We start from the raw sequence: 12299 nt of genomic DNA on the forward strand, positions 1-12299 counted from the left end.
AGGGGAGGCCCCTGAAGGTGCGTCACACAATTACATAGGCCCCGTTCGGTAACCCTGTTAAAGTCGGTTAGGTTAGGTTAAGTCAGGTTTTGTCACGATTTGTCACGGTTTTGCCTGTCAAAAAGTGACATAGCGTGACAGACGTAACCAGAGGTAACCGACTTGGCTCGGCTTGGCGCAAAATTTGGCGGGGGAAAACCTAACCTAACCGACTCTAACAGGGTTACCGAACGGGGCCATAGTGTTTTGGATTTCCGGCCGTGATTCTTACATAATTGTGCACGGTATTCCAATCGTCACACTTGGCATCAATGGCGTTGGCGGTCGAATTCTTCCAACACACAGAGAGTTAGTGATCAACGTCAACGTTCAACACCAACAACACCGTCCTGTTACCACCAATTCCAGAGTGGTAAATATTTAGAGCTCAAGCTGAGAAATGACAGCCTTCTCTTCGCTGCCTCAAGCATTGGAAGACGGTCAGGACAACTCGCAGCAAAAGTTCAAGGGCGTATCCAGGATTCTTGGGCCGCGATGGGCACACCTTCCGACAATCACTTTCGCGTTACTGGGAGTACAAATATTCTGGAGCGTAGAAATGTCTTATGGTGCGTATGTCACTGCATGTGTTGGTCATCAGAGATTAAGAACATTCCAACGTTCACTTGTGCAGCTTCTCCGTATCTTCTGTCCTTGGGTCTGTCGAAGTCAAACATGGCAGTCGTGTTCGTCGCAGGTCCACTTTCCGGCCTAATAATGCAGCCACTGATAGGTGCGAGCAATTTTCCTACTATTAAATGCTCCGTAAAGATTTGACTCAGTCGCGTATGCATTCGTTACCAAGGTGTGTTGGCGGACAATTGCACATCTCGTTTCGGGCGAAGAAGACCGTACATGCTGCTAGGGACCGTTATATGCGTTTGCGCTATGCTCCTTTTCGGATTTACTCGACAAGTTGCCGCTGTCTTCACCGAGTGGGACAGCTACTCTGTAGGTCGCAGATAATGTGCTTCCGAAACGTTACTGAGAAACAACATTCGCAGAACGACATCCTCACAATTTGGCTCGCCGTTCTTTCTATATATCTAATCGATTTCTCCATCAATGCGGGTGTGTTAGAATCGGGTTTTTCTTCGTTAATACCCGTCTCAATATCTTTTCCAAACAAGTACAAGCTGTTGATCGTGCCCTTCTCGTTGACACACTACCACCATCAGACCAGGCTGCAGGGAATGCATGGGCGGCGCGAATGCTAGGCATAGGAAGTGTGGTCGGATTTTTTTTGTAAGTAATTCCGAATATAATTTCACTGACCCTGTATTGATGCATTGTTAGCGGTAACATCGATCTGCCTCGTCTCTTTCCCTTTCTCGGGAAATCGCAGCTTCAAGTTCTTTCTGTTATAGTATCCTTCCTTTTGCTAGTGGGGCACATTCTCATGGCAGTTCTTGTGAAAGAGAAGGTGCTTCTTAAAACTATCTCTGCGAATGGGTGGGCATTCCCTAGTTTTCTACTAGGCCTAGTTTGCTGAGCCAGTAGGTATCAGCAAGTCAAATCGAAAATCGTTCACGAACGAAATGAAAGAAATCTGGGCAAACCTGCGGACACTACCCTATGTGATACGACAAATCGTGAGCATATATTTTTTTACCAGCCCTTCCCTAATAGCCACCACTGACTTTACATCATATAGTGCATCATCCAATTCTTGTATGTTCTAATTATTACGCGGTTATTTTTTACAGCTTAATCACTCTACCATCAGTGCATGGATTGCCTGGTTTCCGGTTTTATTCTACAGCACGATTTATGTTGGGGACCTGCATAAAAAATCATCACCCGTGCCAACAACCGACGACGAACGTGCCGAGCTTGACTCTGAGGCAAACCGTTTAGGATCGAGAGCGTTGTTATATTCTGCGCTTCTCGCCCTTCTAGTAAATCTAATTATACCGTTATTTGTGGCGGAAGCTGCTCCACGGCCCAAGCCGGGACCGGCAGCAACGAAATATAGTAGGGGAACAACCTGGTGGGAGCAAATAATTAGGGTTCCCAGAGGCATGCAGGTGCACCTCGCGACGGTATGGGCGGTGAGCCATTTTGTGTTCGCGGGATGTATGTTTGCAACTTTGTACGTTGTTTCTCTGTTGTATTTTAATTGTTACATTTTGGCGGTGGACAACTTTCAGACTGCTGACCGATGGATGCATCAGCTTTACACATAGCGTCTCGGGGTCCATGTTCATCATCACGATCACCGGGTTCTCCTGGGCAATTACGCAGTGGGCACCGTTTTCTTTGGTATGTTCAACTAAATGTTTTCCACACAAATTGGCTTCAACGTTAATTCCACGTGATGTTCCGACCAGCTTGCAGAAGCAATCCTCACCGAACCAGCAACTCGTTCGACTGATGACAATGATACTGCCAGCATCATGCTCACTGATACCCGCACGCAAGGCAGGAGGAGTACCGAACGCGGCGACGAACAGTCAGCGTTCCTGCCCGGCAATGTGTCCGACGACGATGACGAGAACTATGGGAACGAAGAGAGATGGCTCATAGAAGAGCGGAGGCGCGTGCTTAGTAACTCTGGGGCGCAGATGAGTCGGGTTGTGTTGCAGGGGGGTGGCAGTGGTGATATTAATTTCGGTGATTACGAAGAGGAAGAAAATGGGTACGAGATTGTGCGTGCAGAGGATGAGGGGACCAGAATGGGACGGAGCAGAGCTACGGCGAGGAGCGAAGGTGGAATGTTAAGCTCCAAGGCTGGAGTTATTTTGGTACGTGCTTGGTCCTGATTGATCCTCGTTCCAAGTGTTTCTTGTCATTGCAACTCTTCGGGTTGTGTACATATTCTAATAATATTTTTTATTTCGTAGGGCATTCATAACATATTCATAGTCATACCACAGCTTCTCGTTACAGGGGTTTCCGCAATCTTATTTGCTCTCTTCGATCCGCAAAAGCCGGCTTTGCCTGCGCATCGGGCACCTGTCGCTCCTGCGCCAGTGGTGAACTCCACGGAGACTGACACCAGTGGTGTGTTACTAGTAACTGCAGGGAATGCGACGGCGGAGATGGTATCTAAGGGTGCAGGTATCTTGTACAGTGTATTGATACGACAAGAGGGATTAGGAGAACAGGGGGAGGTACAGCATTCGAATTCTGTCGTGCATATTTTCCGGTGAGCGCTTCCCTGTCCTTCCGTGTTGTACTTGGTAGCGACCATAGCTGAGTGTTTTTATAGTATTGGTGGCATTGCTGCGTCGTTAGCATTTGTGCTGGCGTGGAGACTCGCGCGGGAGATACGCCATAGATAGAATGAGCTGACGATAATGCGCTTGTTTTGGATTGCGTTAAATAGACTACGAATGGGTTTGTGTAATTTTTGGATTTTTTGTACTTATTATCATTAGCACTAGGCTTTCCACTCTATGATCTTCACCCCTCGGTCAAATCTTCGGGTCCTTAGTTTCTCTTGGTCTTTCCCATGCATACCATTGTATCATGGTCGGAGGAGAATAAAAAAAGCTTGCGTGTGCGTATACGACTCGTAAACAATACCCTGCGTTCATCTGTGATCAAAAAAATTTTGTTCAAACATCCGCGGATGACGTTGTGTTGGCATAGACTCCGAATGGCATCGACAATGCCATCACTCTCAACGAGTGGTGTATAAAAATTGGACTTTCCAAAGTTAAAAAACGGTCGACAACTGCCTTTTTGAGATTAACGGTTCAAACTGGTTTAATCTGTATACAACTACATCTGTGGGCCGCTGCGGCTTGGAATGATTAGTAACTACTTGAGAGAGGTGCATAGGAATCACGGCGGACATTTTGCTGAACAGTCGGGCAGAGAGTTGGTCCGAACAGTAACATGAACCATCAGAAGTCGGACATTATTTGAAGTGCAGAATGAGCGATTGATTTTGAATAAACCAAGACATTTCGAACATCTTTACACCCACAGATTGTGCCAGTTACAAAGCATCAACAAATAGCTCAGAATATGGTTCCATCGCTGACGATTTCGATGGGAGGTCCACCGGTATCTGGTCGCTTGACTTTGGCAATTTCACGGCCACCCTTCCATGTCGCTGCCTCGAGTACTTGAGCCAGGGAAAGCTGGGACGCTACGAGCCCAAGTTCTGTGCGGATAAGATCGGCGATGCGATCACTAGCGAAAAAATAATTATTTAAGCAAATATATCATGAGGACATGCTTAGTAAAGTCACTGACAGCTCAATGACCGTCATGGCTCTCCATTCAACAATGGCTGGATGAGTGGGCAGGGCATGCGGGAGTCCTGACTTGGGATCCTTCGGGAGTGCATTTGGTTTGAGTGTCAAGACACCAAGATCGACGAGCAGTCCTCCTATCGTAACGACAAGCGGTCAAACGATGAGTTAAGAGATAATGTGAAAGATAAGGTATACCATTCCTGTATTCCGGAAGTCCTGTCATGTCTTCTAGACCGGATAGGTGCCATTTGAGGATTTTTTCTAATACCTCCACTAAACTATACGTCAACCACATTGTGAGTTTATGGAATGGGACGAGGTCGTCTCCTTCTTGAGGGTTGGCAATCGAAGCCTTGAGGGATGGACAAGGCCAAACATCCCCTAAAGAAACTCCAGCGAGGGAGATACGTGAGGGCCAGATTGGATTCAGGCCGTCCACCAAAGCCTGCCATAAGGCAGCGATTGGAACTACACGAATTTCGCCATCGAGTTTAGACTCTTTCTCGAGAAAATCTACTTGACGATAAGATGAGGCAACTTGTCAATTTAACGGAATACTTGCCAATAATATTGCCTGGTCTTCCATCTGCACCGAAGAATTCAGGACTAGATTTGAGTGCTTTCCCGAGATTAACCAAGAGAGATGCACGGCCTTCAATTCCAACCATCGGGTTAGATACGCTCACTTGCATTGCAGCGGCGGTATTCTCCGCGGTCACTTTCTCGAGGCCAATAGCTACAAAACAGTGAGTACATAACTCGAGAAACCCATTTGAACGCTCATACCGTCTACTTTGTATGGCTGTTCCGGGTCGCTTGAGAATATCCCCGACTCAAACATGTGAACACTTGCGACACCCAGACCTTCGGATCTTGAAAAAGTGAGGCCAGTACTTGACTCTTTGTATGACCAGGCATTTCCAGCACCGGCATCTAGTAGAACCGAAACAACAAATAAGTCAATTGTCCTTCGAGCTTGTTCCTTGATGTCAGCTGTGTTGGTTGAGTGCGCTGCCCATTTCTCAATCAGAGGCTTTATGCGTTCCGCTCCCGAGTCAAGATGCCTCCAACGGCCATGGGGATTAATCTATTGTTGGATCAGGGGCATTTTATGAAGATCCAGTCATACGACATACGCTGGCATAGTTGTCCCCGTAGTCTCTCTGTGAAGTCATAATCAACCAGATGCGCGGTATAAAGTGATAAAATCCGACCTTCATGAGCTGTACACAGAACCGGGCGACTTCAACCTCCTTCTCTGGATGGTATTCAAAGTACTCCAGTTTACCTTCTTGCGCTAGTGCGTGGATGCGACCACATCGTTCTCGGATGGCTGGAAGTGTCCTGAGATATATAGCAGTCTGAGAAGCTGGTATTTCAGTTCCGAGATTCATGGTGGATGGTATGTATGGACGTTTGACAGTGTGTTATCTGACTCCATTGAGGCGAGCACGCGGCGGCCAGCTGTGACGGCGTGCTGATAATATTGACAACAACCGCAAATACATTCATGTGATTTTTCAAGCTCCGACTCAATCTTTTTTGAACTCGGTTTGATTTTGAAATCTTCGATGATCCTCCTTGCTCTTCATCTCTCCTATATACCTTCCGGATGACTCTGTGGGCATTGGCCTGGAATCTATAGATGTGTTCAATGTGCGGGCTTCTAGTGTCATTTTGACTTTGTCTGACGCCGCATGTGTGCAAGAATAAACCGTCCATCTATGGTCTGATTACCATTCTAATATTTCCTTCTATTTCATCTTTGTCTGCTCAACACTGGCGAAAGACTGTTTGGCTTTTTTACATAACCTCAGATTGGTCTTATAAAGGAGCTGCCACGCACTCGCGCAGTACGGTGCGTTTTCAGCTCAACTCTTTCCACTCCTTTTATGCCTCTTTCCTCCACCAAGCCATGTACAAGGCGGTCAAATATCTATTTTCTGGGCTGCCAGTCTGTTCCGTCGGGTCTATCTTTATCACCTTGTCAACCCCTGTATATCATCAGAAACACAGTGACTGGTTCCTGCTGAACAAATCGGTCTGAGCAAGGTCGGTACAGGGCTTTCTGCTACTCTTCTGCTGTGTGCCCTCTTTTCAAGGTTAAATAGCGACTTTGGAGGTCTTTGGCCAAGATATCTTTATGGATATGGGCTTGATCATATCTTTTACTTAGTCCCCAGTCTTCTGTTTCTCAATCATCGATTCAAACTGCAGAACCTTTGGCTGCATCACTTTTTCTTACCGTTGACACTACTTGGCAACAAAATCATGATGTTTTGATGATGTTACGTTTTACGCATTCTAAATGCCATCTCTTTTCCCTTGACAATCCTCCACTCATTCCGGTAATTGTATCCAGTCAAGAATACAAGCCTTCTCATCCATCAGCACAAAGAGTATTGTAGTCTTTTGGGCAGCCTTTTCACATACTGAACTTTAAGATCTTATCTCAGGTGGCGATATAAATGGGATGCAGCCTACTTTGATGGCATTCTTTGTCAATTCCCATTGCATAACTTGTCCATAATCATTGAGTTTCTGCAGATTTATAACGAGTTCTTTACCGATATCAAAGACCGCCCTTGATAGCCTTGGGTCAAAATTCACACTGCGGAATGGTATTTTTGCATCATAATCTTCCCAAGTTTGTGTAGGGCTCGATGATGACGTTGCCATCGGTTCAATTTCTAACGTGATAGTCTCGCTCACTGTTGAAAAACATCCATTCCAACGGATAGCCCAACAGCTTCTCAACTGTGGCTACCATTAATTTCGCCTCCCTTTATACTAGCAAATTTTGTTCCCACGCCCACCCCTATCTTGCTGATGGTCTAAAAAGCGACGTCTTATAACAGTTTGTGCCTTCCTTTGCTCCAGTTATCGTAATTTGCATGAAAAATCAGGCAGGCTATCTCTGGTTCTTTTTGATTGGTAAGCGACACACACCTCCCTGTGTGCTGCTCCAATGCGTCCGTATACTTATTGTGTACATATTTTCGTCGCTCGGCTTACTGCGTTGATCTCCTTATTGCAAGCTACCAGGTTGGATGTCTTTTACTCATTCTGTTTGACCAGCTACTCGTGTATTCTTACGATAGTTGATTGTTCTGGAAATCAGGAGAAGACAGTTGTCTCCTGAAATTTCCCAACGTTGCCTTCTAACCTGATTGCATGCCTTGATGTACGTCACGTGTGGCGCTTTTTGAACGGTATTTTGGTTAATGCTATTCTTTCCCTGGTGAATATTCTCATGTACATGTGTTCGACACAGGCGCGTGGGGGCGCCGACTCTATAGCCAGTTGTTCTCTTATCAGCTTTGGCCGTACTCCACCTCATGCAATCAGAATTAAATCGCGTTATCGACGCGGCGAAGTACAAAAGCCCCACTCTGGAAGAAATGGTTGGTAAAAATAAGGTGATTGGCAATTTGAAATCCTTCTGTCTGAGCTACAGCTAAGTATCCAACAGGATTTCCAACAAGCTTCTCTCCGAGTCGACCAAAACCACGAGAGGGAGTCTATCATGTCCGTCGTTAAATGGTGGACGTCTGTGTTGTTGGCAGTGCTGGCGTGCTTGCAAATTGCTCGAGGTGTAGTCACTGATACCGACGCTGCAGCTGCAGTGAAGTTCCCTGATTTGTATGAGGCGTCTGTGTTGGAGTTGCAAGCCGGGCTGGACGCGGGACATTTCTCAAGTGTTGATTTGGTGAAGGTTCGTGTTTTTTTTGCTCAGCACTTTGACTCTCGTCGTTGACAATATTTCCTCTTAGGCTTACTTTGCCCGCATCGATGAAGTGAACTTGAAGGGGGCAGCTCTCAGAGCCGTTCTCGAGACCAATCCCTCAGCATTGGCACAGGCAGCAGCAATGGACAAGGAAAGAAAGAAAAAAGGAAAGAGATCGTTGCTGCACGGAATTCCTGTACTCTTGAAGGTACGGCTTTTTGTTTTACAAAACAAGAATCATAGACAGACAAAACTTGTAGGATAACATTGCTACAGTCGCTTCGGAAGGAATGAATACAACCGCCGGCTCCTTCAGTCTTCTTGGTTCTGTTGTCCCAGATGATGCTGGTGTCGTGAAGCGTCTAAGGAAGGCCGGCGCGATCATCCTCGGTAATATTATGTCAATTACATCCATAAAGGAGAGCAATTTTCTCATATTTACATGAAAGGCAAGGCAAACCTCTCAGAGTTTGCTCATTTCAGGGGGAATTTGGCTTCGGGGTGGTCGGGACGGGGCGGTCAGGCTACAAACGCCTATTTTAAGAACGCCGATCCTTGCGGCTCCTCTTCAGGTTCTGGTATCGCAGCTTCCATTGGGCTTGCAGCTGTTACGTTAGGGTCCGAAACTGATGGGAGCATTACCTGCCCTTCAAGTAACAACAATTTGGCAGGTATCAAGCCCACTGTAGGTCTGACCTCAAGAGCAGGAGGTATTGTCACTCTTTTCTATTGCGTACCATTGCTAATAGACCTTTAGTTGTGCCAATCTCTGAGCATCAAGACACTGTGGGCCCCATGACGAGGTCGATGACTGACGCCGCTATCGTTTTGTCAGTTATAGCTGGGAAGGACCCCAACGACAACTTCACCCTGGCTCAACCAAGAAATGTCCCTGATTTTACAAAGGCCCTAAAAACGAATGCTCTTAAGGGTAAACGCATCGGAGTTCCGCGTCATGCATTCCTCAACGACAGCATCAGCGGCAACGATCCCTTTGTCAATATCATCTTCGAGCAAGCGCTGAACACGATCAGAAGCTTAGGGGCCACAATTGTCGATCCTGCTAACCTACCTTCCGCCGATGAAATCATCAATTCTAACAATGAAAATGTTGTATTGGACGTCGACTTCAAAGTTCGTGATGAATGTAAAGGTGTATCGAGGAAGATGAACCTGATCATTCTACTTGTGAACAGATTCAACTCAACGCTTACTATGAAGCCCTGTTAAAGAACCCCTCTGGAGTTCGAAATCTAGCTGATTTGATTGAGTTCAACAACGCGCATCCCGACCTCGAAGAGCCTAAAGGTTTCCAATCTCAGAGCACGTCAGTGTGATATGCACCCTCGCATTTTAATAGCTTCTAATCAGCATCACTAGTCTTATCGAATCTGAAGCAACGACAGGACGTAACGCGACTTTCTTCCAGTCTCTGGCATTTGATAAAGAACTTGGTGCTACTCGAGGCATCGACGCCGCGTTGAAGGCACATAAGCTGGATGCTCTTGTTCTACCCGCCCCTGGGTTCACTACAGTTCCTGCAGGCAAGTCGTCATCTTCAAAGGAAGTGGATCATGCCATTTAACCTCAATACATTCAGCTATTGCGGGCTACCCTATAGTTACAGGTAATCTATCACTCCCGCCCGCCGTTGTATTACCCCACTAACGGATTCGACAGTGCCATTGGGCTTCTACCCTGACAATGTTACCATTCAATCCGCTGGCCCAGAAACGGTGTACCCTGCGCCTGGTGTACCATTTGGCCTTTCCTTCTTTGGAACCGCATTTTCAGACTTTGACTTGATTGGGTTCGCATTTGCCTATGAACAAAAAACTCAAACTCGTTTGGCCCGGAAGGCAATTCCGGCAGCGATTCCAAAGACCCAATTAAAGGACATAGTTGGGAAAGCATAAGGGTAGGATAGGATTAACCCACGGTGAGGCCTTCTGTGCCTCCATTCTGGAAGTTGTACGCAAATACCAATTTATATGAACGTAGGTGATGTAGTTAGAGAAGCGTGGCATTTCCGCAGCAGAAGTCCACGAAAACAGTAATCCACCAGTGTTTTGATTGTCGCCCCGTGCGCAAATACAAATAAAACCTGTCGACGTTTGTGATGCGGCAAGATTCTACTAGAGCATGCCAGGTACTGGCATAACAAATTATTTGTTCTATACACTATGAAAAAAAATTGTGCTCAGCCACTACAGGTGCGCTGACGACGTCATATATCAGGAAACGTATACGAAGACGTGTTTAAGCTTACCTCTGATATCTATTCAATCTAGCCCTACAATACCTCCCTATTGAATTGCCCCAAAAATAGCTCAAAAAAGAATGAGAGCTTTAAGTGGAGCGTACTGGTCAACGGCTGAGAACTATCTAAACCGAGAATTATCTAAACCAATTCGTATGACGGTGTGCACTGAGCAACCTTGCGGTTACAATTCAATGTTCGAAAGGGGTATGTGAGTTTGACCAAGCGAGACCAAGCGTTGCAATCATCAAAATCAACGGTTGCATGTACTTATGTACACCATCAATTCGAAATAGACGCTCTGAGATAACTAAAATTCATCGTTTTTTAAGATTTAATCACTTTGGATTGAAGGCTAAAACAATCATCATGATGCACCTGTGGCGTGTGACTATCGCCGACGATACTACCAAACTGCTTCCACCATACAGGGTCTCGGGACAGTGTTGGTAGTATCGCTGTCCTTTTGGATCGGTTCTGAAATTGGTGTGTGGAATTAGCTAACGTCAAGATATCAAACGACCAAAATTGTAGGTTCGGCTGGATTAACAGGTGGCAGCTCATTAGCTGGATCATCTAGTAGCGTAAGCTCTAGCGCTTCATCTAACAGGATACAAACGTGCCCACAGACCATTCAACATGATGAGACACTCCCCTTTTTTCCCCACAGATCCGCCAACGGGAGCTTCCCGGGCATAGGAAAAAATAAGTGCAGCGCAAGTGCGCAAGTGCAAAACGTGCAAATGCAAGTGCACGGTGGCTGTGCTGCAGTCCAGTGCAAGTGCATTGCGAGTGCATGCGAGTGCACGGTGGCTGTGCTCAAGTGTATGGAAAGCGAGACTGTCAAGCCTCAAAAGCCGTTGCCAAACATTGACCGGATGAGTTTGCCGGTTTTTTGTTTGATCCAGAGGCGCAACCTGACCCCGGAAACCCCCTTTGGGTACCGTCGTCTCAGCCACTGCCAAGCTCGACTCGGATGGTGGCATTCTGTTGGGCGCCTCAACCTCGACCTACTACATGTTCAGCAGGGATTTATTTTGAAAGACTGCCACTCATTCGGTAACACCAAGGATTACCCGTGGGCCAGGATTACCGTGTGAGCGTCAGTCGATCAAACTCATTGCCAGGTGTTTTCCTCAATCGAGTCTCGACTCACAGAGCGGATGGATGCGCTTGAGGGTCAATCATTGGCCCTTTGATCCCTTTCCCAAAATACAGCGTTCTGATTTATAGCAAGAAAATTAAAGTATACAATCTTTGGTATACCTTAACAGTAGTTAGTGTACTCTAGTAGGTTTGCTTTGCTACTAATAATGTGAAGCGTATGGGAGTCAAATTTTGTATATGAAGAACAATAACATTTGATTAATGAGCATAGTAGACATTATAGCTCAGAGTGTCTCTTTTAACACACTCCACCTGTGCCCGCCTTCTCTATATTTAGGGGATCCAATTCAAACCATTATGTGTTGCACCTGTCCTGAAATGGCAAACTCATAAATTATTCTCTTGAACATTTCCTTCACCAAAGAGATTGTGCAATGGAGATAATATAACCTCAAAAAATAAATTTCATGTTAAAAAGTTACTTACAAATGGGTCATAACTTGTGGGTCGGTCAGCAAGTTCTCAGCGTCTATGTGCGTTGATGGTAGATCACAAGCTACAGTCGTTGTAGGGCCTTTATTATACATGATACTATCAATTTCCGCCATAATGTCTTGATATAAACTACTTTATAGGGTTTTATTACATCTATACAATTGCCAGACAGTGCCATCAAATGTTTTTGTGAATGGGAGTGAGCATTTTACGAGGTTAACTTGTACATGTGTTGCGCGCGATTAAAAGTAGCCATTTTACTTGCATTTTACACCAAACCCCACGGGCGGGCCGCTCATGCTGCTGCAAGCAGCGCGGGAGCACTAAATCCCCCCTTTTTTGCATGGATGCTCTTATATATGCACCACGTAGCGGAGAAATTGTGTACATATAGTCTACTACTGTAGACAACCTGATCTTATTAAATTCTAACTATGTCTTTTGGCGGCACTAGGTGCACGGA

General features: G+C 46.0%; 3 protein-coding genes across 3 annotated transcripts; 2 read left to right on the forward strand and 1 right to left on the reverse strand.

Annotated features, from left to right (window-relative positions):
- Positions 1–1577: 1577 nt before the first annotated feature.
- JR316_0013352 (uncharacterized protein) lies at positions 1578–3191 on the forward strand (the record flags this gene model as incomplete). Its single annotated transcript, XM_047898961.1, has 4 exons — positions 1578–1631; positions 1746–2081; positions 2370–2783; positions 2883–3191. The coding sequence occupies 4 exons, from the start codon at positions 1578–1580 to the stop codon at positions 3189–3191; spliced, it is 1113 nt and encodes a 370-aa protein (XP_047742509.1).
- Positions 3192–4007: 816 nt separating this feature from the next.
- Positions 4008–5641, reverse strand: JR316_0013353 (Uracil catabolism protein 4; the record flags this gene model as incomplete). Its single annotated transcript, XM_047898962.1, has 7 exons — positions 4008–4182; positions 4246–4381; positions 4443–4760; positions 4810–4983; positions 5034–5334; positions 5384–5410; positions 5462–5641. The coding sequence occupies 7 exons, from the start codon at positions 5639–5641 to the stop codon at positions 4008–4010; spliced, it is 1311 nt and encodes a 436-aa protein (XP_047742510.1).
- A 1944-nt stretch (positions 5642–7585) lies between these two features.
- Positions 7586–9559, forward strand: JR316_0013354 (Putative amidase; the record flags this gene model as incomplete). The annotated part of the gene is made up of 8 exons (XM_047898963.1): positions 7586–7666; positions 7720–7962; positions 8021–8182; positions 8235–8364; positions 8424–8684; positions 8732–9108; positions 9171–9301; positions 9355–9559. The coding sequence occupies 8 exons, from the start codon at positions 7586–7588 to the stop codon at positions 9557–9559; spliced, it is 1590 nt and encodes a 529-aa protein (XP_047742511.1).
- Positions 9560–12299: the final 2740 nt, after the last annotated feature.

This window comes from Psilocybe cubensis, chromosome 13 (assembly GCF_017499595.1).
Source record: "Psilocybe cubensis strain MGC-MH-2018 chromosome 13, whole genome shotgun sequence".
Classification (NCBI taxonomy): domain Eukaryota; kingdom Fungi; phylum Basidiomycota; class Agaricomycetes; order Agaricales; family Agrocybaceae; genus Psilocybe; species Psilocybe cubensis.